Genomic DNA, 26,656 nt, shown 5'->3' on the forward strand with positions numbered 1-26,656 from the left:
TCAGGTGCGGGGAATGCAATTAGCAAATCTTTAACCCTTTCACTCAGACCAGCAAGAAATAGACATTTCAAAGCTGGATCATTCCATTTAACCTCTGAGGCCCATCTTCTGAAGTGTGTGCAATAATTTTCAACATCACCTGACCCCTGATTCAAACGCCTGAGTTCTGCCTCAGCAGATGAGATTCGATCAGGATCGTCATATAATAGCCCCATAGCAGAAAAAAATTCTATTAAATTAGGTAATAAACTCTTCTTTAAACAACTGGAAGGGAGACTACTGCTTGATCCTAACCCCAACAAGATTGTGGGAGGAGATTTCAATTCTGTTGTCTCCGTTTATGAGGATCGAAAAAACCTTGTTGGTCACCCCCAAATAGTCACAACACATGACAAAGTCCTCTCTCCTCTTATCTACATGCCAGCTGACAGATTCCTGGAGATTTCTCCACCCGAGTGAAAGGGAATATACACATTACTTACATGCCAATGACTCATGGTCTCGTATAGACTACATACTAACCTCCCTCTTGCTCTTACCTAAACTATTCTCCATAAATATTGATAATAAAGTCATATCTGATCTTGCCCCAGTTATTTAGAACTGTCTGCCTCTCACTCTTAAGGGTACGTTGTTTTTACAGAAGTTCCCCAATTATCTCTGTAAGGACAACTCCTTTGTCCTTTTTCTCTTAAACTTTGGTGGCTTGAATTCACATCTTCACATTGGACAACAAAACTCATCTTGACAACCCTTCTTTGTTCTGGATAATGGCAAAGGCGGTGTTACGTAGAAAGATCATAGCTTATGCCTTTTCATACAAAAAAAAAAAACTAAAGATTTAGTGAATTATAGGATGAACTTTAAATCGGTATATACTAAATTCCTATTGACACCCTCCCCTGAAAACAAGGAAGCCTGGGTGCAAAAAACAAGCCGACTTTAACCACTATGCAAATATGCGCAAACAATTCTATCTATCTAGAAACTAAACCTATTTTTCTAAATATGGAAATAAAACAGGTCGGATGATGGAAAATTTGGCAAGGGGGTTGAGAGTTCCTCAAGGGATCTTTCAATTTAAAATATACGAACGGGGAAATCAAAATGAATCCTCAATTGATGAACAATATTTTAGGCTCATTCTATAGTGACCTATATAAAAATCCAAAACAAACTACAACATCCCCTATGACACTGTTAGACAAAATACATTCACCCACCTTTTCAGAAGATCAGAAAGTCAGTTTAAATAAACCTTTTTTCCCTAGAGGAGATTACTAACATGATCAAACCTCCTAAAATCATGCAAAACTCTTGGCCCCGATGGGTACATGAGCAAATTTTTCAAACTACTTAACCCGGAAATCTCTCCCATCCTGGAATCGGTCTTCAATAAAATATTTCTAGGCGACGCTATCTTCCCATCTGCAAACTTGGCTTATATTAAACTATTGCTTAAACCAGGCAAAGATCCGTTATCCCCTAACTCTTACAAACCAATCTCTTTAATTAACGCTGATGCCAAAATTATCTAAAAAATTATGGCAGACAGGTTAGCTTCCATCCTCCCCATCCTCCCCTACCTCATTTTGCCTTCTCAAGCGGGCATTATAAAAGGCAGTGTGGACACTCTTAATATCAGGAAGGTCCTCCAAGCCCTGGATAAAATACAATCGTCCTCTAACAACAAATGCTCCCCAGCCATTATAACAATTGACGCAGAAAAAGCTTTTGATAACATAAAATGGAAATAACTATTCAGAGTACTATGGAAAATGTCAATGTCAGGCCCCTTTTGAATACATACAAAACTTATACTCCTCCCCCAGAGCTTAAGTATATACCATGGTTTTTTTCATCAAAATCTTTTCCTCTGGAAAAGGGCACGAGACAGGGTTCATATCCCATCCAACCCTAGCACATTTAGGGGTATCCAAATTAACAAAAAAAATCCAGACAGCTTTTTTTGCAGATGACATATTACTTATGTCTAATCCTGAGGACCTCTTCAAAGAGATTATATGGGGTATACTCGGGTTTAAAATTAATGTAAATAAGTGCAAAATACTTCCCCTAACAGAGAAAAGGAAAAATGGCTTCCGCAATCTATCTCTAGGAGGCATAACCATTGCACCCTTGTTCATAACTTATTTAGACATTAAAATCTACTGTGTACCCTCTTCAATATACTCCGTAAACTATCCTCCTCTCATAATTTTTTTTTTATAAAATTATAAACCAACTAAAATTATGGTAGGACCTTCCTCTATCTTTTATGGGTAGGGCTCACAAACCCTCTCGGTCTTACTCAAGCATATTGACGTGAATATTCTCAATAGTGTCTTCAGCCATTTCTTGTGGAGAAGCAAACGTCACAGGATCAGCCTGGATAAACTTATGTCATCTAAGGACGATGAAGGGATCAATCTCCCCAATCTTAAGAATTACAACCTAGCGTGCCTTACATGCTACATAATTTGACTGATTTTTACAAAAGACATACCTACTCTTACTTTATATTAGAATCTGATTTTGCATCTCCCTATAGCTTAGTTGCACTTTTGCATTCCCATATCACCTACCTACCTCCTATGCCGAAACATTCAATAATATTTAGAGATATGATCTCTACATGGAAAGCAGTGAGTAAAAAGTTTGGTCTTTCATTTAGGGTTTACAAACACCTCCCCATTTGGTACAATCCTGAATTCCCTCAGGGCATGGAAAACACACTATTCTCAACGTGGCGTCAGGCCGGCATAAATGTCTCCCACCTTCTTCACCTAAATGAGCCCAGACAGTTCGCATGTACTGAATGACTAGAGAAATATAAACTCTCCCAGTCTCATTACTTACAGTTTGAACAAATTAGACTCTCCATAATGGCCAACTTACGTGAGGTTACCTTTGAAGTGATACAAAATGAGCTGTACTCCATCCTATTATCCCCATTACATATTCACTCAATATCAACACTTTATACCTTATTCAAACCTAACTTGCAAGGGATACATCCAGACACCTTTTATAAATATTGAAAGAAACAACTAGAAGATATTGACATTGCCGTCAAGATAAGTTGGTTGTGCCTTATTTAGGAAGAATATTTTCTGCGACTCGTGGAGAGAAATTTAAAATTATGCATAGAGCAATTTATGCATTTAATATACCTAAAAAAAAAGTCTCTCACTCTGATAGAATAACAGCGCGCCTCAAATCTCCTCTTCCTGAGTCCAATCTACTCCATGGCTTATGGCACTGCCCTAAGATGGTATCCTTCTGGAAAATGATTTAATGTAATGGTAATATTACTAATTCTTAACTTATGGCTAGAACCCACGACTCTTTATATCCCTGATCAGTTAGCCCAAATGAAACATTGTATGGAGGTTGAAAAACGAGACGCAGTTGGTAATTTAGAATCCTAAGCAGGAAACTTCTGTTAAAGTGGAAACAATTTATTGTAGAGTTCTGCTCTCAAGAAGAAAAAAAAGCACAGTAGCACCTTTTATTAATACTGCTTGGTAAGTCTTGGAGGATGTCAAAGATAATCTAGGCCAACTCTGCATTTCTAATTAGGAAAAAAGTCACAATTGATATCATTCACAATAATTTAGATGCTTTGTTTATAAAATAGAACTGTTTAGTTTATTTCTTTTTGTTTCACTAATCGCATCTTGCACCACGCTTGGCACTTGGTCTGAAATATCATTTGTTTATATTGAATATTACTGTATGTTAAAAAAATTCAATAAAAAAAAAATATATGTATATACAGTATGTATATGTGTATATATATATATATATATATATATATATATATATAGAAACCAATAGTCACAGAATGTTGAACCAGTTAAGAAAAGTAGCAATTGAAGGATAGACATTTATTTTAAAGGGGTTGTCCACTACTTTATATGATCCCCCAATGTATTACCCCAGGGCACATAAGTGTTTTTCTAAATACCTTGTGGTGCCTTTTCTGCCTGTGAGCGGCGCTATCACTGGCCGCTCACAGGTATCACGTGACCCCCGGCTGCAGCCGGCGCTGACATCCGCTGATGTCACATTAAGTTCCGGCTGCAGCAGGGGGTGCTCATTTCTGCGTTCTACGGTGGATGCTGTGATGTGGGCGAGGTTACCCCACACGCCACACCCGGCATCCACCGCACGCTTTCCCTCTCCTCATTCACTGGGAAAGCTTATGGTGGATGCTGGGTGTGACGCATGGGGTAACCCCGCCCAGCATCCACCTCGGGGACCCAAGCACTGAGTCACGCCTCACTTGACGTGACATCAGTGATGGGTCAAGTGATGCCTCTGAACAGCTAGAGATAGCGCCGCTCAGAGGAAGAAAAGGCACCGCAAGGTATTTACAAAAACACTTCTGGGCCCCGGGGGCATACATTGAGGGGTTCATATAAAGTAGTGGACAACTTCTTTAAGTTAAATGCATATATTCATCTTTGAATATCATTATGCAGATTGTATATTTTACAGAATATTGCATGTTTAATCCTCTTGATTATAGTCTATATTATAGTCCAATTACAATCACAATTAAGATTATTATTACTAGGAACAAGCAAGAAGCCTCCATATTTGTGAATTCTTGTTTGGACTGTAATTCAGAATCATTGGTAAGGCTCTATCCTCTTCTAACTGTGGTCTTTTTAATAGCAATAATAAAATCTACCGCAATATTTTTGCTGTCAATACTGGAACCTAGATGGTAACATTATGGACACTATTAAATGTCAAGATTGGACAACTAATCTGTCATAGATATCTTGCCTCCATTATGAACAGAAGCCATGACATTTGCGCATCAAAGGCCTATATTATAAATGGTATCCAGTGGTGAACATGCTCTGTAAGTAACGTTACTGTGTTACACAACATATAAACACTGTCTAAGGGGTTGTTCAGACTAACGTCCGTGTATCCCATCAGTTGTGCTGGCCAAATGCACAACTGATGGCATACATCCAGCATACTAACCAATGCAACTCAATGTGGGAGTTCACATAAACGTTTTTACACACAGGCCGACCATTTGCACTACTTTGATACGTATTCTGGATCAGACTCGCCCATTATAAGACAATGGGGCACAAATGGATCATTATCTGTGAATTGTGCATTTTTCATGAATAAATGACAATTGTAAAGATAGGAAACTGTATTTAACTGTTATTAAATTGTTCACTTAAAAAACCGATGCCATATGGATGTACCAAACAAACACACAGATGGCATATGGAGGAAAAATCATAATATTTTTCCTGTAAGTAAAATATACAATTTTGTATACACTTGTGTGAATGCAACCTAACACACATGAAACAATACTGAGCATTTAGCAGTATATAACAGCATCAAAATTAGCACTCTGCTTGGACTAAACACAAATTTATTGGGCAAATCAATTCATCAGTATTTCCTCCAAAGCTACAGATTACAGTAGTCTCTGAGAATAATATCTTGCATATTAATCAACAAATGTATGGCTGCACCTACAGATAGACTACAATCTATTGAGCTAACTAAAGATTGATTTAGAATTGCGTTACAATTTCAGATGAAAGAAATGGATGTGTTTACCAAACTGACATAATGTTTGTTAATTAGAGAGATAATTGTAAATGCATATCAATTCTCAGAAAATGTTTCCATTAAGTGCATCTTCTCAGTAAATGGAAATCAAAGTACAGTGCCAGAGCCCAAGTGTGATGTAGTAGAGCAAGTACATGAATGTGATGAGAGGAGAACAAGCTTTAGGGATGGTAGTGCAGATCAGCTTCACTTAAAGCAAACTGGTCACCAGGATTTTATGTACAAAACTAATGACATGTATTATGTAAAGGTGTAGCACCCCGAGGGCTCGGCTGCTACAGGGGTATTGCACCTCGAACCAGAGGTGTGATATTCCACTCCCGGGTAAGGATGGAGTGTGGACCAGGGCTCAGTAAGCTGCATGCACCACACACACCCCATTTCCGAGGGACAGCTCAACGGTGCTCCCACTAGATAGAAGTGCAGGCACGACAGCATCTGTCCCTGGCTGGAGTGGGGCGGGGGGTGGAATACCCAGTGATGTAGGAGCAGATAGGGGTGGGTCTCTGGGCATAGGTAGGAGCCCATTGGTTGCTAGTCACCTGGGCTTGGGTGTTAGAAGGAGATATATAAGGTGGGCATCATCTTAGAAGGTTGTTGAGTCGGAGGAGAAGACAGGAAGCAGAGCCCCTGCATGGGCTCTGCTCCGCAGGCAGGCCTTGTCAGGAGGCTGGAGCCTGAGAGAGAGAGAAAGGAGAAGGAACAGAAAGGACAGTAAGCAAGGAACAGGAACACAGAGAAAGGCCCAGAGACACGAGTGAAGAAGGAACCCTAAGAACCCACGAGATAACGGGTGAAGGGTTGGCAGAGCAGGGTACCGGAACCCAAATTGGTGGAGGCGACTAGTCCTCAGCCAAAACCGGAGGTTGTGACCACATCTTGGTGCGACCCCTCACTACATCCACCAGGAAAGCATACCACATAGGGTCAGGGAGACCGGAGAGAGGTTTCGCCAACAGAAGGCCCGAGGGAGCTGGACAAAGGTGGGTCACTGGTGGAGACGGCCAGAGAAGGGAAGAGAAGGGAGCCCTGTGCCACACTCTGGAATTGCCTGGGAGTTGACCGAGTCCCTCACCTGGTGGACGCAGCACGGCTTGGGCAGTCATCGCCTGCAGCATTGACACGAATAACAACTGTGAGTAAAGCATTGGAAACTGCAACCGCACGTCTCTGTGTTTCATCGCCGCACCAGCACCATTAGTACTGGGACGCTCGCATCATTACCACCATCATCCACATTAGCTGCCCTGAGGCAATACTTCTCCCACGGGGAGTTATCCCATACTCGGCTGCGCAAACTACATCAGCCTCAGCGGTCTGCAGCGCAGCGGCGGTCCCCACTGCCCGCAATCCACGGGTGGCGTAGTCGGACATTTGTCACATTACTAATACTGCCACTGGTTTGACCGCCCTGGGCACGGACCGGGTCACAGCCACGGAGGACTACAACCCCCAGCGATCCGGCTCCGGGTATTCCCTGCACAACACAGGCCCAGGGGGTGCGTCAAAGGCACTTTAATGAGGAGTAAAACCTTACCCTGCTTGTAGAAATCCGTTTTAGAGAAATCCATAGTTGAAATTTCTTCCTGTTCCCATCCAGTGCCTGACTCCTGTCTCTGACTGAGAGGTCACTCATGTTTCAGTGACCTGTCAATCACAGACAGGAGGTAGTGGGCGAACAATAGGGAGAGAAGCAGGTGAGCTGTGAGTGCAGTGCCTTCCCCAATGCATATAATATTTAAACTATGGATTTCTCTAAAATAACAAAACTGATTTCTACAAGGAAGGTAAGGATTTAACCCCATAAGGCTCAATGACGGACACTGCACGGCATGAGCGGGTGCTAGTTCCTGTTCATTGCCGTGCAATGTCTGTCATAGCTTGAAACTGTCACTTTGTGTAAACACGCAGTGACAGTTAAGTGCCGACAGCTGTCTGTGACAGCTGAGCGGCAGGGGAAGAGGTGCAGGGACCATGCTGGCGGTCCCCGCACCCAGATCGCTGTGATTGGTCAGTCAATCTGACCGACCGATCTCAGCATGATCGCGCAGCAGATGCTTTAATATGAGCACCTCCTGCCCGATCAGTGCCGGAGGTCAGCGCTGCCAGTGGATGAGCTCCGGCACTAAACATCCAGGAGCGGTGTCATCACCGCCCCTGGCTGTAAACTCCCTTATTCGAGTGCAATCACAGCATTCAGGAGGCAGGGAGAGTGCTGGAAGCTCCCTCTGCCTTTAGATCGGCGTCCCAATCATTGCCGTGGTGACCGGAGTCATTATGACCCCGGTCACCAAGCTACGGAAAGATGTTGAGACAATGCCCAGAGCATGTTCTCAGGAGCTTTCACTATAGATATAATGCACTGCAATCTAATGCATGGCAATGCATTTTACCTGTGATCAAAGGCAAAAAAGTGAAAGTCCCATAAAGGGACTGAATAAAAAAGTTAAATAAAAAAAAAAAAAAAATAGTAAAAGTATGTAAAAAAAATTACAGAATAATAAAAATATTACACTAATAAATACACATTTTTATGTAAAAAAAAAAATAAATAAATAAAAAAAGTACACATTTAGTATCGCTATGTCCAGAGCGACCCGATCTATAAAAGTGTCACACTAGTTAACCCTTTCAGTGAACGCCGTGAAAAAAACCCCCCAAAAACGAGGCAAATGATGCTTTATCATCATACCACTGGAAAAAAGTGAAATAAAACGCAATGAAAAAGACAAATATAAATAAAATTGGTTCCGCTGAAAATGTCATCTTGTCCCGCAAGAAACAAGCCACCATGCAGACCTATCAGCGGAAAAATAAAAAAGTTATAACTTTCACAATACAGAGATGCAAAAATAATTATTTTTTCTCTAAAAGTTTTTATTGTGTAAAAGCATAAAAAAACGATATAAATGAGGTATCACTGTAATCATACTGACCCGAAAAATAAAGCTGCCTTATCAATTTTTCCACACCCGCAATGACATAAAAAAAGAAAAAAAAACTCCTGAAATGCCGGTTTTTGTTCATTCTGCCTCCCCAAAAATCGGAATAGAAAGTGATCAAAAAATGTTATGTGTCTGAAAATGGTACAAATAAAAATGTCAACTCGTCCCGCAAAAAACAAGCCCTCACATGACTGCCACGGAGGAATATTCCCTATAATGAGGCAGATGGAGGCACTGTGGACGCCGTGTGGCCTGTGATCCGGCGGTGTCCGTCTTTTTATGCGTGCATAAAAGTGCGGTCGGCAGCAGTTTTGTGCACTTCTGAAAAGAAGGACACCGCTAAACAGAGGCCAGACAGAGTCCAGAGTAACTCTGCTGCCTCATTATAGTGAATGGATCACTCGGGGGTTTCACCTGAATCATGTCACTCAGAGATTTAGATGGAAAACCCAAAGTAATCGCTCAGCGTAGAGCGCCGGATAAATGTGATCCCAAATGTTATGTAAAATGTTCCCAATAAAAGCTTCAACTCAATCCACAAAAAAAAACTCACTCAGGTCCGTCATCTGTCAATGGAAATATTGGGGGTTTCCACGTTACTGATAGTATAAAGGCTCTGGAAAAGTGAAATGGCTCCTCGCCCCCCTAAAGAAATTTGGCAAATTCTGTGCTCCGAAATTCTAATTCTTCTGAGAAATTCTAATTCTTCTGAGCCCCAGTGTGTGCCTAAACCACATTTAAGGGGTATAATTTCCAAGATGGGGGATTCTGCTCTTCTAGCACTTAGGGGCTCTGTATATGGTGTCCGCAAACTCAGAAAATGTGCGCTCCAGGAAGTAAAAAGCGCTCCGTCCCTCCTGAGTGTCGCTGTGTGGCTAAGCAGTACTGTACCTACACATGAGGTTTGTGGGACAAATTGTGGGACAAATTTTGGTGGCATTTTTATCCATTATCCCCATGTGAAAATGTAAAATCTGTGGCTAAAACAAAATTTTTGTGGTAAAAATGTCATTCTTTTTTCTTCACTGTCTAATGGTATACAATTCTGTGACACACTCGTGGTGTCAATATGATCACTGCACCCCTAGATGAGTTCATTGAGAGGTGTAGTGTGTAAAATGGGGTCACTTATGGTGGATTCTGCCGTTCTGGCACCTCAGGGGCTCTGCCAGTGGGTCATGGCACCCTCAAACCATAACTGTAAAATCTGCACTATAATATGGTGCTCCTTCCCTTCTGAACTTTGCACTTTGCCTCAAAAGTAGTTCTCAATTACATGTAGGGTATTGGCGTACTCCGGAGAAATTGCACAACAAAATGAGAGGTCCATTTTCTCCAGTTACCCTTGTGAAAATAAAAAAAATGGGGCTAAAAGAAAATTTTTTTGGAAACAAGTGACCTCATTTTGGAAACTAAACCCCTCAAGGAACTTATCTAGATGTGTGGTGAGCACCTTGAACCCCCTAGGTGCTTCACAGACGTTTATAACATTGAGCCATCAAAATAAAAAAAATTTAATTTTTCCAACAAAAATGTTCTTTTAGCTCCAATTTTTTTATTTTCACAAGGGTATCAGGAGAAAATGCATCATACAACTTGTTAAGCTATTTCTACTGAGTACGCTGATACCCAATATGTGGAGGAAAACTACTATTTGGGCGCACAGCAGGGCTCGGAAGGGAAGGAGTGACGCTTTAGAACGCAGAGTTTGAATGAATGGTCTGCTGGTGTCATGTCACGTGTGGCTAGCCCCTTATGTGGCTAAGCAATGGAGACCCCCCACAATTGACCCCATTTTGGAAACTAGACTCCTCAAGGAATTTATCTAGACATGTAGAGAGCACCTACACTGAATTTTACAACGTAAAAAAATATTTTCCCACCAAAAATTTTTAGCCCCAAATTTTCTCATTTTCACAAGGATAGCAGGAAAAAATGGACCTCAAAATTTGTTATGCAATTTCTCCTGAGTACGCCGCTACTCCATATGTGGTCGAAAACGACTTTTGAGGCACAGTGCAAAGCTCAGAAGGGAAGAAGCACCATATTGGAGTTCAGATTTTGCTGGACTGGTTTGAGGGTGCCATGACCCACTGAGAGAGCCCCTGAGGTGCCAGAACAGTAGAAGCACCCCACCCATAAGTGACCGTATTTTTCAGACTATAAGATGCACTTTTTTCCTCCAAAATTTTGGATGAAAGTGGGGGATGCGTATTATAGTCCAGATAATACACTCCGGCTGTGGATGGTTGGGTGGATGGGGATGCGGCGGCAGAGAGGCGGGTCACAAGTAGTAGCTGGCTGCTGCAGCTATCTCTTGTGCCCACTGCTAAAGAAAATGAATATTCACTCCTCTTCACGTCCATGGGAGTGGAGAGGAGTGAATATTCATTCTCTTTAATAGTGTGCACAGTGTCAGTCGCAGCCGCCGGCTTCCTGCTGCGGTTCAGCGATCCTGTGTGCCCCCTATTAAAGAGTATGAATATTCACTCCTCTCCACACCTGGGACTATGAGCATGGAGAGGAGTGAATATTCAATCTCTTTAACAGCGAACACACATGATCGCCGAGCAGCAGCAGGAGCCGCAGCTGAGACTGACTGTGTGCGCTATTAAAGAAAATGAATATTCACTCCTCTCCACGCACATAGTCCCGGCATGGAGTGATTATTCTGGCAGCTGCCCTCTCCGTGTGGGGGTGCATGGCAGTGACGTCATGCGCTGCTCACTGGTAGAGATCAGCTGCTGGCAGAACAGAATGCAGCGCTGGATCAGAGCGAAGGAAGGTGAGTGGAATTGTTAATTTTTTTTTCATGTGTGCAGTGATGGGGGGGGGCATGCATACCAGGATTGGGGATGAGGGGGCCATGCATACCAGGATGGGGATTAGAGGGCCATGCTTACCAGGATGAGGATGGGGGGCCATGGATACCAGGATGGGGATGAGGGGGCCATGCATACCAGGATGGGGATTAGAGGGCCATGCTTACCAAGATGAGGATGGGGGGCCATGGATACCAGGATGGGGATGAGGGGGCCATGTATACCAGGATGGGGAGGAGGGGGCCATGTATACCAGGACGGGGAGGAGGGGGCCATGTATGCCAGGATGGGGAGGATGGGGATGAAGCGGCCATGCATACCATGATGGGGAAAAGGGGGCCATGCATTCCAGGATGGTGATGAGGGGACCATGCATACCAGGATGGGGGTGAGGGGGCCAGGCATACCAGGATTAGGATGGGGGCCATATATCTGGATTGGGGGACATGTATGTCTGGGTGCGGACATATATCTGTCAGCAGCAAACCTCCCCCCAGTGCATCATCACCACTTTTTTTGCTTACATTTTTTTCCCCTATTTTCCTTTTCTAAAACCTTGGTGCATCTTATGGTCTGGTGAGTCTTATAGTCCGAAAAAATACGGTACACCTCTCAATGAATTCATCTAGGGATGCAGTGATCATATTGACAACACAGGTGTGTCACAGAAATTTAATACCATTGGGCAGTGAAGAAAAAATAATTACATTTTTACCACCAAAATGTTGATTTAGCCTCAGATTTGACATTTTTTACATTGGTAAACACCAATAAATCATTTGGGCCAGAAAAAGACAATAAGTCACACCAAAATAAGGCAAAAAAACAACCACATAGCCCAAGTTGGAATTTGCCAAAACTTTAATAAAGACATATAGAGGTAAATACACACAATAATAAAATCAAAGACACACCACAGAAGGAAAAGGATGGAGAGCCTGGACCTCAATAATATATAAGGTAGTATATCCTACTTGTAGTTCCCCCTGAGGAGCTGCTGGACAGGACTGTTTTATGTGTTTATAAGATATGTACGTATCCATGTGTCTGTGCGCATATCGGTGTACCGTGTGCGCATGTCCGTGCGTGTGCACATGTGCTGGCCCGGCCGCATCACAGCTAGAAGACACAGCCCTGTGCGCGGCAGTGTCTGCTAGCGTGACGTCATGCAGTGCGCCCTGCATTGCTTCTTACCACCAGAGAGGAACTGGATAACGGGAGCCGAGCAGGGGAATGGTGAGTGATGGATGTGTGTGTGTGTGTGTGGCACAGTGCGTGTCAGTGTGTGCAGATATCATTGTGTGATATGTCTGTTTATATGTATTTTTGTGTTTCAAATGTGTTTATGGCTATGTGCCCACGATGCAGAAATGCTGCATATTTTTTCCGCTTCTCCCTGGCAGGAAAAGCGCATGCGGATTTTAGATGCGTTTTTCCTGCCAGGTAGAAGCGTTTGTCAAGTGTTTTTGCATGCATTTCTGCATGCGGGTTATCAAGCGCTTTTCCAAGCCATTTTAGCATCACTTGGAAAAGTGCTCGACAACTTAGTCACACTATATAAATCCATGCAACCGACATGGATTTATATAGTGTGACCAACTAATAGTTAAAAAAAAAAGAATAAGAATGGTAAAAAATACAAAATAAAGATTATACTTACCTTCCGATGGCCCCCGGTCTCCTCAGCGATGCGTACGGTGTGTTGGGCGGTTCGCGGTGGTGTGAAAGGACCTTTCATGACGTCATTTAGTCATGTGACAGGTCACGCAACAGCCGACGTCATCGGTCGTGTGACTTGTCACATGACTAAATGACGTCATGGCAGGTCCTTTCACACCACCGCGACCCATACAACAGACCGGACGCATCGCTGAGGAGACCGGGGGCCATCAGAAGGTGAATATAATCTTTATTTTTTTTATTTTAAATTCTTTTTTTAACAGGTACTATGGTACCCGAGTCTGGAGGAGAGTCTCCTCTTCTCCAAACCCGGGTACCATCTGCACATAGAATAGCATAATATCCACATGTGCATATATGTTCATACGGATATTATGCGATTCAATGCAAGTCAATGGCGGCAATTACGCTGTGTGTCCGCAAAATTAATGGATATGGTGCATATTTTTCCGCAATGATAATCCGCAGCGGAAATTTCCGCAGCATCTACACAGCACATGCAGATTATCATTGGGGAACATGGGGCATGTATTATCAAGTGCTTTTTAAGTGTTTTCGCTGGGAAATTCCGAGGCAAAAACGCTTGAAAGACGCATAGTGGGCATGCAGCCTATGCGTGTATGTATTTCTCTTTGTATACGTCTGTATATGTTTGTTTGTGAGTGTGCGGCCTCCTGCTGTATCTGGGGGGGGGACGCCGTGCGGCCTCATGCTGTATCTGGATGGGCGCCGTGCGGCCTCATGCTGTATCTGGATGGGCGCCGTGCGGCCTCCGGCCGTGTCTGGGGGGGCGCCGTGTATAGGAGGATTATGTGAAAGCTCATATTATACAGTATGAGATCCTACATACATAGGGGGATGTCAGCCTACTTAATTGTGCTCAATATTAAGTCATACAATATAAAAAAATAATTATAATTAATATATTAATATTGTGCAGAATTAATTTCACATGAGCTATCACATGATCTATCAAAGGGGGATCATGTAACAAGTCACGTGATACATCGGGTGTGGGTGGGTGTGTGTGTGTGGGGGGGGGGGGGGGCCACGCCTTCTAAACTGCCTGGGGCCCTTGCTACTCTTAATCCACCCCTGCAAACAGCCCAAATCTAATAATAGTAATCATTTTTATTCCTATAGCACCAACCTATTCCGCAGCACATTACATGTCTATTGAATTACAATGGTCCGTGTGCTGTCTGATTTCTACTTTGAGAGCACACGTCCATATAATACGCTTGCCTGAAAGAGCCCCAAGGGTCACTAAGCCATTGTCAATATAGGGCAACCACTTTCAATATGCCAGAACCAGTGCAAAAAATGACTCTCTAGAAAACTTTGCCCAGCTTCGCATTTCATCGTGGTCCATTAGTTTAAAGAGGACCTGTTACCAGGTCAAAAGTGGTCAGTTTTTGGTGTCCTTTTATTCCTGCTGCTCCTATGAGTATTCCATTTTGTGTTGGTTCTTTAAAATCCTCCATACGGTTCCAAAGATATGGGCCATTGTATTTGGAAAGAAAGAAAGAGCTAAAACTGGTCACCATAAACCTGGGGACAGGTCCTCTCTAATTGGCACATTAAAAACTACAGGGGTAATATAAATCAGTCCACAGCTTCACATAGAGAAACAGCTCATCATTAGTGGTTTTAGTTGCTGGAAGTGTGCTGATCATTCATTGATATTTGCTCTGCATTTGTCTCCTGGATCTCCCTCTTTCAACTGAAGCCATTCCAATTGCGGCCAATATGGCAATGAACTGCACTTACCGATTGTTTCGCCAACCACAATTTTTGTAGCAGCATGACCTACACAATCATTGATAAATGATTGTTGATCTTTTTATGCATTTATACTGGCCAATTATCGATACAATTATTCAGAAATTAGAGTTTATTGATCTTCTTTTTTTAAGATCAGAAACTATTCATTCCGACAAATGTGCAGTAATAAATCGACATCCAAAAGGGAACAAATGGTTAAATAACTGCATTGATTGCAAATTTTTCCATTCTTTTTATGAGGTTTACACATTTCTTATCTTTAACATTGAAAATAAAATCTGAATATACAATATTACAGCTATACATTTTTTTTTTACCTTTCATAGAATTTCTGCGGAATGTGTTCAGGAATTCCTCTAGGAGCTGAGACTGGTTCAGTGGTGGCAAAGGTCTCATCTGATCTTTGAAAACGTAATTTTCTGGCCATGATGAGGTTACTGATGGTTTGACATCAGCGTGACAAGATCTCAATGACAACAAAACACTCCTTTCTGAGAATAAAAACTCCATCTTCCTTAGGTCAAGGTCTGAAACCGCTTCTCCATTGATAAAGAGAATTTCATTTTTTGTGCGAAGGCCTGATATTAAATATGAAAGATATGTTGGTTAGGACATGTGACCTAAGCATACTGTGTTAAACACCATGACATCAATCATTATTTTCCTATGCCCTACACCAAAATAAAATCTCCCCAGAAATACACCTCATTTTGGGGAATTATAAATTATATATCTTGTAAGGTGGCTAATGGTCACGTAGTCGATGGGAGGTAAGTATCACATAGATGGCTAGTCTCTGATGTAACCCGGAGTATTTTCTCTAGTGCACGCATTAAGAGGATTAATTGGTGCACCTGGGACCGGGTTACGGGAAGTTTAGAGAGTTGGGGGGTCTAGCTACCCACATACCTCACCTCTGGGTGTGGTTACCAGCCTATTTAATGGAGGCTGTTGTTTGGCACATGGTCTGTGTGTCTGGAGGGAGAAGGCCTCCTGTGTGTGGTTGTCTCCAGACTGGGCCATGTACTGGATGCCTGCCAACCTGTGTGACCACAGTGCTGGCTAACCAGAGACTAAGCTAAAAGGACTGTTTTCGTTGTTTTTGCCTGCACTAAAGGCTGTTTGTGTGCATTTTGCTTTTGACGATTTATGAAGCCAATGAACCGTTATGGACATTTAAAGGAACATGACTCCTGTTTGCCTCTCATCACACCTGAGTGAATATCATCCCTACAATCTTTATAGTGGTCTGTTTTTCTGATAAAGAGCTCCAAAACCCAAAATAGACACTGAGATAAAAAATTACATCTTCTGACATTTCAAAAAAATTATCAGTGACCAATATAACCACCCTTCTTTTCAATAAGTCATAAGCTATGCACAGCGCAGTGTGACCCAGAAGTGGCTGTTGCAAAAGTCTATGGAGCATCAGAACAAAGCTCCATATGCTTTGCATGTCAGATTCGGGGGACTAAGTAGGATTCGGTGGACTACATCGGACCTTCTCGGGAAATTTTTTCTTAATAAATTGGTGAACCAGGGAAAGTGTTGGGGTGTGCTTATTTCAATAAAGTATGTAGATTTTTTAAATGGGTTAGTGATAGGGTGTCTGATAGACACCTCTCTATTACTAGCACCAGAGCATGATGTCAACTGTGTTTTTGGACACTTCACAGTTGATATCAACCCCAAGCTCCACTATTACCCTGATTGGTCATTGCAATCTGCTTCTTACTTGTTTTAACTTCTGCTTTCTCACATCTCGCCCGCCCTTTGACACATTCTGTGCACTCTCTCCATATCCACCCCTCCCTTCTCCCCTCTCCTATGTATAACTCTGAGGCTCTACTGACATTTCTCACCCACTCCAAGCCATCCACTACCTCCATACAGTACTCAAAACGTTCATACAAATCATTGCACCACCTGCTCTTTCTCTTTTTTCTCCTTCTCCTAGTCGCTGGCGACATCTCCCCCAACCCTGGGCCTCCCTCCACTAGCATATACTACTCTCCTCCAGCTGCATACAGAAACCCTGCTAATCTGATTAATATTCAGTGCATGCCTTCTGATATTGCTTTCCACTGTGCTCTCTGGAACGCACGGTCTGTGTGTAACTAACTTACATTCACGATTTTTCTTTTTATATTTTATATCCTTACAACAAACTAGACAGCTTTTTGGAGGCCTGGCACCCACTGTGAGTAAATTATAGTGCTGTTCCACCATCTTTTTTGTATCTATTTATCTGTATTTAATAGCATTAGTTGCTAAAAATGCTTGAAAAACCCAGGTGAAGAAACTCATGCAAAGACGCATGGAAAGTGTATCAAAAATGCATGTGTTGTACGCTGCATTTTTCCTGCCAAGAGATGCAGAAATTTCTGCACCCAAATACTCAACATGTGCACATACCCTAACACTCTAAAAATTTTCCTTGCTTAGATGTTAAATAATTTTTGCTTTTTTTTTTTTTTATTTTTTTTTTTAGAGGTACATGGGGCATAATTTGTATGTCGTTTTCCTCACTTTTTTTTTTTTGCTTACATCATGGGGGAAATGTCATGAACAATAGGAAATATGGTATATATTTTTTACCACAAAGGACTGCTAAATGGGGGCAGGGCTAGAATCAGCAATTTAGCCTGGTTGTATCCCTTTTTTTTCTTTTTTTTTCTTCTTTATTTATGCTTTTTTTCTATTCTGTTATTCACTTTCTTTATTTCATTCATTTGACAAATTGTGCCCCCCATAAGGTTTTAAAATACTTTTTGAGGGTATTTTAACATATTCTTTTTAGCACTGATTTCTTCTTTATCTGTGGCTAGTATCTGAGCCCCATTTAGAGAGCAGAGCTGACTGGATCTCCTAGGGTGCTTTCTTCGTACAACTAGCAATGTCATGATCACTGAGTCAAGAGAAGGAGTGCTATCAGTGCTTCCTAATCTGTATACACAAGGGTTGGTTCAGAGTTCTGTATCCAACAATCAACAAGGTAAAGATGGAAATAAACCATGTTTTCCTCTCTGTGGGGAGTCTGGTTGTGTCCGAGTTCTCTACCTCCACAGCTGTATGATCTCCTACAAGTTGCTTACACTGTATTGATGTTTTAGAACACCAGTGCAAAGTAAAGTGTGAACTGCACAGACATTCATAGTCTATGGGCAGCCCAGAAGTAGTTAAACACTATTGTAATTTGTGCAGTAAATATTGCTAGCTTACAAGCATCATACAGAAGACCCCATCAAAACAGCAAAATAGTCGAGTTATCTAAGACGGCTAAAACAACTTTGCAGAAAATCTAAAAAACTGTCAACTATTCTTGATCATTTTTGGTATTTATTATTGCTGATATAATCTTTACACTAAGTACTAGGCAAATGCAAAATGCAAACGTTCATAAAATACAATGCAGCTTAAGGCTACACACTGCATCTAACATGTTATTTATGTGTCTGATACCAAACTGTTGACTAATTTCTATAACCGCCAGCAAAAAATTAAATGGATTGTAACACAGCCTGTAACACTGGAGGAGTGAAAGATAAATCACGCAATGTATTTACAAATGGAGTTCAACCTATTCACATTAATCATGGTTGCCAGTCACCTCGAAATTGCAAGGGACCTGTCCGGTGGCCACAGAATACTGACACGGCCACTGGAAAAGGATCATGCAAATCAATTCACTCATCTCTATTCCCAGTGTATGTAGAAATTGGCAGGAATGCGTATTTCGTAGTAAATTTAGCTAAATGGCCCACTTAGTATAATAATATGGCACAACTTGTTGTCATGACCATATGCCAATATTTTGTGGCAAAAATGGTAACACCTTTATAAACATTTTAAAGCGCCACTTCAGCGTTTTTGTTTTTTTTATTGCACCGCTGCAGTGGTACTTTAAATGTAAGTGACCACCAATGCACTCCAGTGTTTGCTGGAGCGTGTTGGAGGTCACTTTTCAATAAAAGTCGATGACAGCCTCATTCTGGCTCTCATAGACAGTACTTCTGGCTGTCAGAAACTGCGCTCACAAGATGGCGGCGGGAGCGGGAGCAAAATACAACTCTCAACATTGTCACTTGCTCGCGCTGATACCAGCACAAGCAGGGGACAGTGATGAAACTTGCCTCCAGCACCCGGTGGCGGGAAACCGCGCAAACTACACTGCTGTTTCCCAGGTGCCGGTACGTGTCACACAGATGACTCACGAATGTTGTTTGTGTATCATCAGTGTGCAAGTGCATGGCCCGTGCGGTATGCAAGAAATGGACATGTCAGCGTGCTGTGCCCACGGACACACGGTCTGTGGAAACACACTGACATGTGCGCAGACCCATTCATTTGAATGGATCTACATGTGGAAGTGTCTCTAATATGTGGGAAAACTGGCACCACACATACTGAAGACACAGACGTGTGAATGAGGCCTTGGTACTAAACTAGCCCATGAGTGCTGTTTGTTACAAGTGTTGCTTGCACGATGATCTTTACTGCTAAGGCGCTTCCTCCTATAAGTTTTTATTGCATTGCTTGGGGGAAGTGTAGTGACTGAAAAATGGCAATTCTGGTGTTTCAATTTAGCTTTCTTTTTGTTTGACGTAACTTTTAAGTTAATTTATGTTCTTATAGATCGGGTTTTTTACAGACAATAATAACAAATATGTTTATTTTCTTTTTGAATCGGGAAAAATGGGCTGATTTAAACTTATATACTGTAAAAAATATTAAACTTAAAACAATATAAATGTTTTTTTCATTTTTACTTCCCCTTAAGGGACTTAAACCTGTGATGCCTTAGGGGACTTAAACCTGTGATAACACAGTATTGCAGTACATAGTGTAAGGCACATTCTCCTATGAAGCCCAGTCAGAGGCTCGACTTCACAGGAGGAGTAAGATGGCAGTCATGGGGGTCTTTAGCAGGTCCCCGGATGTCATGGTAACCCATAAGCAAGTGTACTATCAAGGCGACCATTTAAATGCCACTATAAATGTTTCACAGCGGCATTTAAATGACTAAACAGCAGCTATTGGAAGTTGTTCTGGTTGCTGCTGCTTGAAGTAGAGGCTGAATGTGAAACACAGCATCTACCCAGTCTGGCTCAACTGCTGCGACCTATGACAAAAATATCATCCCAGGTAATTTGGTGGTAAAAGTGCACCGCTGAAATTCTAAACCTCTAGCTATGATTCCAGTTGTGGGGAAAGATCAGGAGTTATGTCAAAATATTATTTTACTCATCAAGTAGTAGCATATGCTTGTATGAGAACCTATATATATTGCATATATTATATACAGGAATACTTGTATAACAATGACTACTTTGTAATGAAAAGCCGTATCAGTCTGATCAGCAAAAAAATAATGCAGACAGATACTTACCTTCTCTGTAGGCCAGTCCTTCAGGGTGAACATAACTTACATAGATGTGAGTAAGACCGTGATGATCATCAACCTGAGCTGCAACAGCAAATCCTAGAAAAGAGAAGTATATGTTGTATATCAATATCAATACACTATTGTTTCACCAATACTTTATTGTTTATGGATGTTAGTTTGACGTGAATGTTGGTATTATATGAACATGGTACGACAGTAATAGTTAGCACATATGATGTGCACTTTATGGCATTACTATTTTAAGACTATAGGATGGTATTATCAAAGCCTATGTTTGCACAGTGTATTAAAGACCCTTTGGACACTGAATAGTAATGTTGAAGGAAATCTGTCAAAGGGTTTTACCTAATAAACCCCTCTCACCAAAATGTAGAACATCTAAAGACCTTAGATAACATATCTATTATTCCTTATTAGATTGACGTACCATAAAAAATGTCTAAGAACTCCACTCCATTTTCTAATTTGGGGTGAAGGGTATGATGGGCGTATTCTAATTTTCCAAGTGGCTAGCAAAATAATCACTAAGCCAAAATATCACTAAGCCAGCACTGTTCTCTTGATTGAGGTGGATGCAAGCTGCAATGGCATCCACAGGCTGCTCCAGCAGAAAACCAGCACAGTACATTTTTCCTCGGGCAGAGGAATCCATGTTGTTCTGCTCATGCGCTATAATTCTTTAGCCCACAGAGAGGACAAACCGCTGCACTTGTACCGGTCCTATGATGAAGCAACCTGTGGATACTGTGGAAGGCATCATCCATGTATTCATCCATAACGATCCTGCTGGACACTTTGAAGCTCAGGATACTTCCAACAGACACTTTACTGCATGCAGCAGCAAGGTTTATTAAAGGAGAGCTGAACCATGAAAATGCAGTATAATCTGCAGGCAGCATGAAAGTAAAGCAGGGGGAGCTCAGCAGATTGGTGGATAGTGTTGTGCGAAATAGACCAGGTATAACCGGTATTTTCATCATTTAATCCTCTTCTCTTTCTGAGTCTTTGGTCCAGTGGGCGGGGCTCTCAATAACTGACAGCTATCTTTATATAAGTGTGCATACAGAGATAACTGACAGGACTGCCCACTGGACCAAAATCCCAGAAAGAGCAGAGGTAGAAATGAATAAATAACAGGTTATACTGAATCTTTTCTCAAATCACATATTCTGCTCCCCTCCTCCTTCTATATAACGTGGTGCCGCAGATCGCATTGCATTTGCATTTTCTTGGTGACAGCTTCACTTTGTAAGGAATGTGGCACTAGCAGGGATCAATAGATATGTTTGCATAATTTTTTTTCCATATAATACATTCTAGCCAAACTGTTAAATGGTAAAATCTGGCGTCTGTTTCTATCAAATATTTTTAATTCATATTTAAAATGATTGTTTTCATTTTAAATGTTCCTTCTTTAAAATTTGAAGATTTCCAGTTGTAATCTCTCAAAATGGCTCCTCTCAGACTTAATTGAGTCAATTTGCTTGTTACATCTATCTACAGTCTGTAGCGTCGGCGTCCCTGCCTCCTGCTAGGCAGGGACGCTGTTCCCCTCACCTCTCTGCTCCGTGCCCGGCGGCTTCCTCCCGCTCTGCTTGCAGCGCCCGCTCTCCCCCGGTCACTGTGCTTAGGGTGCGCGCGCGCGCTCCCCCTCTCTTAAAGGGGCCGCGCGCGTCGCCCTAAGGAGTCCCCGGCCAATGGCCGGAGGATCCCTCCATATATAAGGCACCTCCTCCAAAATGGAGGTGCCCGAGCAATGTTGTTGCACTGTTCACTACTCTGCTTCAGCCCTCAGGTCCCGTTTCCAGTTACCTGCCAGTTTCCTGCCAGTTTGCTGTCTGATTCCTGCCTGTTATCCGCTTACCCATTTGCTAGCCTGAGGTCCGACGGTCTGCCTTCCGACTCCTGTCAGTCTGTCTATGGACCAGCTAACCCGCTCACCTGGGAGCGCTCATCTGCTACCTGCCTGTTAGCCTACCTGGAGGCTCCGCCGTCACGTGCCGTGACCACCTGCCAGTCCAGAGACTCTTGCCCGCTCACCTGGGAGCGCTCATCTGCTACCTGCCTGTTAGCCTACCTGGAGGCTCCGCCGTCACATGCTGTGACCACCTGCTTATCCAGAGACTCTCGCCTGCTCACCTGGGAGCACTCATCTGCCATCTGCCTGCTAGCCTACCTGGAGGCTCAGCCGTCACAGGTCGTAGCTGCCCGTTTACCCAGAGACTGTCCCGGTCACTTGCTGTGACCTCCTGCCCGTTTACCCAGAGACTGTCCCGGTCACTTGCCGTGACCTCCTGCCCGTTTACCCAGAGACTGTCCCGGTCACTTGCTGTGACCTCCTGCCCGTTTACCCAGAGACTGTCCCGGTCACTTGCCGTGACCTCCTGCCCGTTTACCCAGAGACTGTCCCGGTCACCTGCTGTGACTGCCTGCCTGTCTTCCCTGGTCGCCACCCGCTTCCTTACAAGGACCGCCCCCTTGTATAAGTTGCTCAGAGGTTCCGCCTCCCAGACCCGTTACAGTTTGCTCGGGCCATGGAACCCGGTGGCACCCAAGCTCCCTCGCTCTCGGACCTTTGTCATGAACTGTCCCGACAGAGGTCCCAACAGGAGTCCATCCTGGGTCACCTGCGGAATGTCAATACTCGCCTGGACACTTTGACTGCCCCACCAGCAACCACCGCTAGTTTCATGACTCGCAGCCCGGCTGCTCCGCTGCCCACCAATACCATAGTATCCTGCTCTGGAATCCGGCTCTCTGCACCTCCTCGCTTCGGAGACGACTCCGCTCAAGCTCGGGGCTTCATTAACCAGTGCACCCTGCACTTTGAACACCAGTCCCACCAGTTTAATTCCGACCGGGCCAAAGTAGCCTTCATCATGTCCCATCTCACGGGAGAGGCACTGGCTTGGCTAAATCCTCTATGGGAGAGAGGAGACCCTCTGGTGTCCGACCTGCCAGCCTTTCTCACGGCTTTCCGGAAGGTCTTCGATGAACCCGGACGGAAGACCTCATCCGCCTCATCTCTGCTACGCCTCCGTCAAGGGAGTCTCACCGTGGGCCAATATGCCATACGGTTCCGTACCCTTGCTTCGGAGCTGGCCTGGGATAACGACGCCCTGGTGTCCGTCTTCTGGGAGGGTCTGTCCGGCCGTATTAAAGATGAACTCGCCGGTCGGGACATTCCTACCACTCTCGATGACTTGATTACACTTGCCACCCGGACTGACATCCGGTTCCAGGAGCGCGCTAGGGAGGTCACCCGTGAGAGGAGGATTCCACGTCTAGTCCCTACCTTCCAGAGACCCGTCACTCCCTCTGTTACTCCCCAGGCACACTCACCTGAACCTATGCAGGTCGACCAGACCAAGATGGTCAAGACCCGTCAAGACTTACGTCGTGCCGAGGGGAGCTGTTTCTACTGTGGCAGTAAGGAGCACCGGATCCGTTCCTGCCCTGAGAGGTCGGGAAACGCCTGTGTCTAGGATCGCTCAGAGAGGTCGCCCTAGACAAAAGTAAACCCTCTCCATCCCTGATGCTGTCTGTTTCTATCTTCTGCGGAGAGAACCGCTATTTTGAACTGGCTCAACTTGACTCTGGAGCTGCTGGAAATCTCATCTCTCAATCCCTGGTAGAAAAATACCACATTCCCACCAAACCTCTGGCCGTACCTTTATCTGTCGCCGCCGTGGATGGGGGTCTCTTACCACATCCCATCCAACTCATCACCGAATCTCTGACTCTACAGGTGGGAATGCTGCATTCTGAGAGCATCTCCTTTCATGTTCTGCCTGGACTCTCTCACGCACTATTGCTTGGCCTGCCTTGGCTCCAGAAACATGCACCCGTGCTTGACTGGCAGACCGGAGAGGTCCTTCGCTGGGGACAGGACTGCCATAAGACTTGTCTAGTTCCCGTTCGTCCTGCCCGTCCTTCTCCTACCCCAGCCAATCTGCCCGGTCTTCCGGTTCCCTATTGGTCTTATGCGGATGTCTTCAATAAAAAAGAGGCAGAGACTTTACCTCCTCATAGACCATACGACTGCCCAATCGACCTGATGCCCGGCTCTACTCCTCCCCGTGGGCGAATCTACCCTTTGTCCGCTGCTGAAACCCGGTCCATGTCTGAATATATTGAGGAGAACCTGGCCCGGAGATTTATCCAGAAATCTACCTCCCTGGCGGGAGCAGGCTTCTTCTTTGTCAAAAAGAAGGACGGCTCACTCCGTCCATGTATAGACTATAGAGGCCTAAACCAGATTACTGTGAAGAATAAATACCCCCTTCCGCTTATTCCTGAATTATTTGACCGTCTGAGGGGGGCTAGAATCTTCACCAAACTGGATCTCCGTGGGGCGTATAACCTGGTCCGTATCCGTCAGGGGGATGAGTGGAAGACGGCATTCAATACCCGGGACGGCCACTATGAGTACCTTGTGATGCCCTTCGGTCTCTGTAACGCTCCTGCCGTCTTTCAAGAGTTGGTCAATGACATCTTCCGTGATCTTCTCTACTCCTGCGTGGTGGTGTACCTGGACGATATCTTGGTCTTCTCTCCGGATCTTCCTACTCACCGGAGGGACGTTCGTCAGGTCCTGCTCAGGCTCAGGCAGAACCACCTCTACGCTAAATATGAGAAGTGCATCTTTGAGCAGACCTCTCTTCCATTTCTGGGCTACATAATCTCTCAGACAGGTCTACAAATGGATCCTGAGAAACTGTCTGCCATCCAGAAGTGGCCCCGACCAGAGGGGTTGAAGGCTATTCAGCGGTTCCTGGGCTTCGCCAACTATTACCGCCTGTTCATACCGCACTTCTCTTCCCGGACCGCCCCTATCTCTGCTCTCACCCATAAAGGTACGAACCCCAGAGAATGGCCGCCCGAAGCAGAGGAGGCATTTCTTTCCTTAAAACAGGCCTTCCTCTCCGCCTCGGTGCTGCACCGTCCGGACGGCAACAAACAATTCTTCCTAGAAGTTGACGCCTCCTCCTCCGGAGCTGGGGCGGTACTTACCCAAAAATCTTCTTCCGGAAGAAAGGTAACCTGCGGCTTTTTCTCCAAACTTTTCTCCTCTTCTGAGCGCAATTATTCTATAGGAGACCGAGAATTGTTGGCCATTAAGATGGCACTGGAGGAGTGGCGTTACCTGCTCGAGGGGGCTCTCCACCCGGTAATAATTTACACTGACCACAAGGACTTGGCATATCTCCAGAGCGCCCAGAGACTTAACCCGCGCCAAGCCCGGTGGTCTTTGTTTTTTGCCTGCTTTGATTTCATTCTTCATTTTCGTCCGGCTGACAAAAACATCAAAGCTGACGCCCTGTCCCGATCCTTTCTGGTGTCTGATCTTGAGGAGGAGCCTAAACACATCATCGATCCCGCCAGAGTAATGCAGGCAGCCCCCGTGGGCCTAAATCGTCTCCCTCCCGGTAAGACGTTCGTAACGGAGTCCGATCGGGAGAACATTCTACACTGGGGTCACTCGTCTAAGCTAGCTGGGCACGCCGGTCAGAAAAAGACCCTCCAGCTTATTACCCGGCACTACTGGTGGCCTACCCTGCACAAGGATGTAATTGACTTTGTTTCTGCCTGTGTGTCCTGCGCCCGCAACAAAGTTCCGAGACACCTGCCTGCCGGCCGCCTTCTTCCTCTGCCTGTGCCTGCTGCCCCGTGGCAACATATAGCTATGGACTTCATAACAGATCTCCCCGTCTCTGCCGGTTGTACGGTCATTTGGGTGGTCGCTGACCGCTTTTCCAAAATGGCTCATTTTATTCCCCTGCCAGGCCTCCTGTCTGCTCCCGAGCTAGCTAAAGACTTTATCCGCCACATCTTCCGTCTCCATGGTCTGCCTCTCCACATCGTGTCGGATCGTGGGGTTCAGTTCACCTCACGCTTCTGGAGAGCCACATGTAAACTGCTCGACGTCACCCTGGACTTCTCCTCCGCTTACCACCCACAGTCCAATGGTCAAGTGCAGCGGATCAATCAGAATTTGACCAGTTACCTCCGGCACTTCGTTAATGCCCACCATTCAGACTGGGTGGATCTCCTACCATGGGTCGAGTTCTCTTACAACAATCACAAGAGCGAATCTTCTTCTAAATCCCCGTTTTTTGTAGTCTTCGGTCAGCATCCTCGGATCCCTTTTCCTGTCTCCACCTCTGTGGACAACCCGGCCGCGGAATCTCTCGTTAGCAAATTTTCCTCCATTTGGGAGAGTACCCGATCGGCACTCCTTCAGTCGTCCGAGCGGATGAAGAGACACGCCGACAAAAAACGCCTGGATTCCCCACAATTTCGTCCCGGAGATAAAGTCTGGCTCTCATCCAAATATGTCCGGCTCAAGATTCCTTCCTATAAGTTAGGGCCTCGGTTCATCGGCCCACTGGAGGTTA

General features: G+C 44.3%; 1 protein-coding gene across 4 annotated transcripts in view; it reads right to left on the bottom strand.

Moving 5' to 3' along the window:
• The window catches only part of TIAM2 (TIAM Rac1 associated GEF 2), a 518,307-nt gene that overhangs the window by 109,691 nt on the left and 381,960 nt on the right, over positions 1 to 26,656 (bottom strand). For all 4 annotated transcript variants that reach the window (XM_073672431.1, XM_073672433.1, XM_073672430.1 and 1 more), the window contains 2 exons: positions 20,241 to 20,333; positions 15,169 to 15,429 (listed from right to left, as the gene is read on the bottom strand). In XM_073672431.1, the coding sequence (XP_073528532.1) occupies positions 15,169 to 15,429; positions 20,241 to 20,333 (354 nt within the window). The remainder of the gene's footprint in view (positions 1 to 15,168; positions 15,430 to 20,240; positions 20,334 to 26,656) is intronic.

Source organism: Phyllobates terribilis, unplaced genomic scaffold (assembly GCF_046119375.1).
Source record: "Phyllobates terribilis strain yellow unplaced genomic scaffold, ASM4611937v1 Scaffold_3__8_contigs__length_932513732, whole genome shotgun sequence".
Lineage (NCBI taxonomy): Eukaryota > Metazoa > Chordata > Amphibia > Anura > Dendrobatidae > Phyllobates > Phyllobates terribilis.